The 1,196-nt window shown below is 51.2% G+C and overlaps 1 protein-coding gene across 1 annotated transcript in view; it reads right to left on the reverse strand.

Moving 5' to 3' along the window:
• Nucleotides 1-790, reverse strand: part of LOC104521614 (T-cell activation Rho GTPase-activating protein) — a 3,127-nt gene extending 2,337 nt beyond the window's left edge. Inside the window, exon 1 of the mRNA XM_010163672.1 lies at nucleotides 687-790. Coding sequence (XP_010161974.1) covers nucleotides 687-739 — 53 coding nt within the window. The 5' untranslated portion in view covers nucleotides 740-790. The remainder of the gene's footprint in view (nucleotides 1-686) is intronic.
• Between the last annotated feature and the right edge of the window lie 406 nt (nucleotides 791-1,196).

Raw genomic sequence — 1,196 nt, forward strand, 5'->3', positions numbered from 1 at the left:
CTTTACTGAAAGGGTTCTCAGGCATTGGAACGGGTTGCCCAGGGCAGTGGTGGAGTCCCCATCCCTGGAGGTATTTACAGATTCTGTTCTGTAAACTCAGGCAGATGACGCTTCCCCCAGGGAGAGGCACGTGTGTGCTTCTTTCACTGCTTCTCAGAAGTATCATTCAGAAATCCCCAACAGCAGCTGAGTGTGTGGTTAATTGTAAGATCTCGAATTACAAGATCCTGACTGCAAGGCAAACATTACAGCAGTCTGTACTCTTGAGTAGATGGGGTGACACCAGGAGATGTCACTGGAGGCTTCTCAAAGGCACATGACAGCCTGTGGCTGTGCTGTGCAGCTCTCAGAGCACTCCCAGTCAGCCTCCACGTCTGCTCTTTCCAGAGAACAGAACACGGCCATGGTCTCCACGTGCCCGACTTCACCACCAGCAGATGTGAAGGCTCCTGTCAGTGCCTGTCCCACAGCAGAGTGACTACGTTGGCTGAGGCACTGCAGCCTCTCTCTTCTTTCTATGTTAGTGGTTTTGTGGGGCAATCTCAGATACCCTCAGGAAGTGCTGCTGCTAGAGCCCTCTAAACCAAACCCCAGGGAGAAATAGCAAGCTGACATAAATGACAGTTTTGTGAGATGTCACTGGTCTCTACCATCTGGTTGCAAAACTTCGTGGTTGCAAAACTTACTCTTTCAACTCTTCAATTTTTTCCTGCTTGCTTGGCTTCTCCAGAGCTTGCATCCACTCCTCATAGAGGTCAGCTGACAGGAGTTTGGAGGGAATATTTCGGAGGAAGTCCTACAAGGCCAAGAGATTTAGATGAGGCTTTAGACACTACCCCTGAGCACAGATGGAGCATCACCATGACTTGGACTGAGGAGACACAGAAAAGGAGTGCGGTTGGGTGTGAGTCTGGGCCTTCACAGGGGCTGCTGCTCCCCAGGGCAAGGGGGCTGGCACGTGGCCACTGTCTGCACATGGTCTGCACAGCTGGGGCTTGGGTGCCACAGGGTGCCAAGCTGCTGAAGAAAGCGTCAACTGCATGTTTTTTTTAACATTGAGGAGAAGTGCAGTCCTGGACGTGTCAACTGGAAGGAAACAGTTTTGACTTTGCATTTGATAAGAAACCTTACACCACTGTGGGCCTGATAAGAAGCCTTTCACCTCCCCACAGGGCTCCTCTTGATGTCTACTGCTG

This window comes from Antrostomus carolinensis, unplaced genomic scaffold (genome assembly GCF_000700745.2).
Source record: "Antrostomus carolinensis isolate BGI_N321 unplaced genomic scaffold, ASM70074v2 scaffold18112, whole genome shotgun sequence".
NCBI lineage: Eukaryota > Metazoa > Chordata > Aves > Caprimulgiformes > Caprimulgidae > Antrostomus > Antrostomus carolinensis.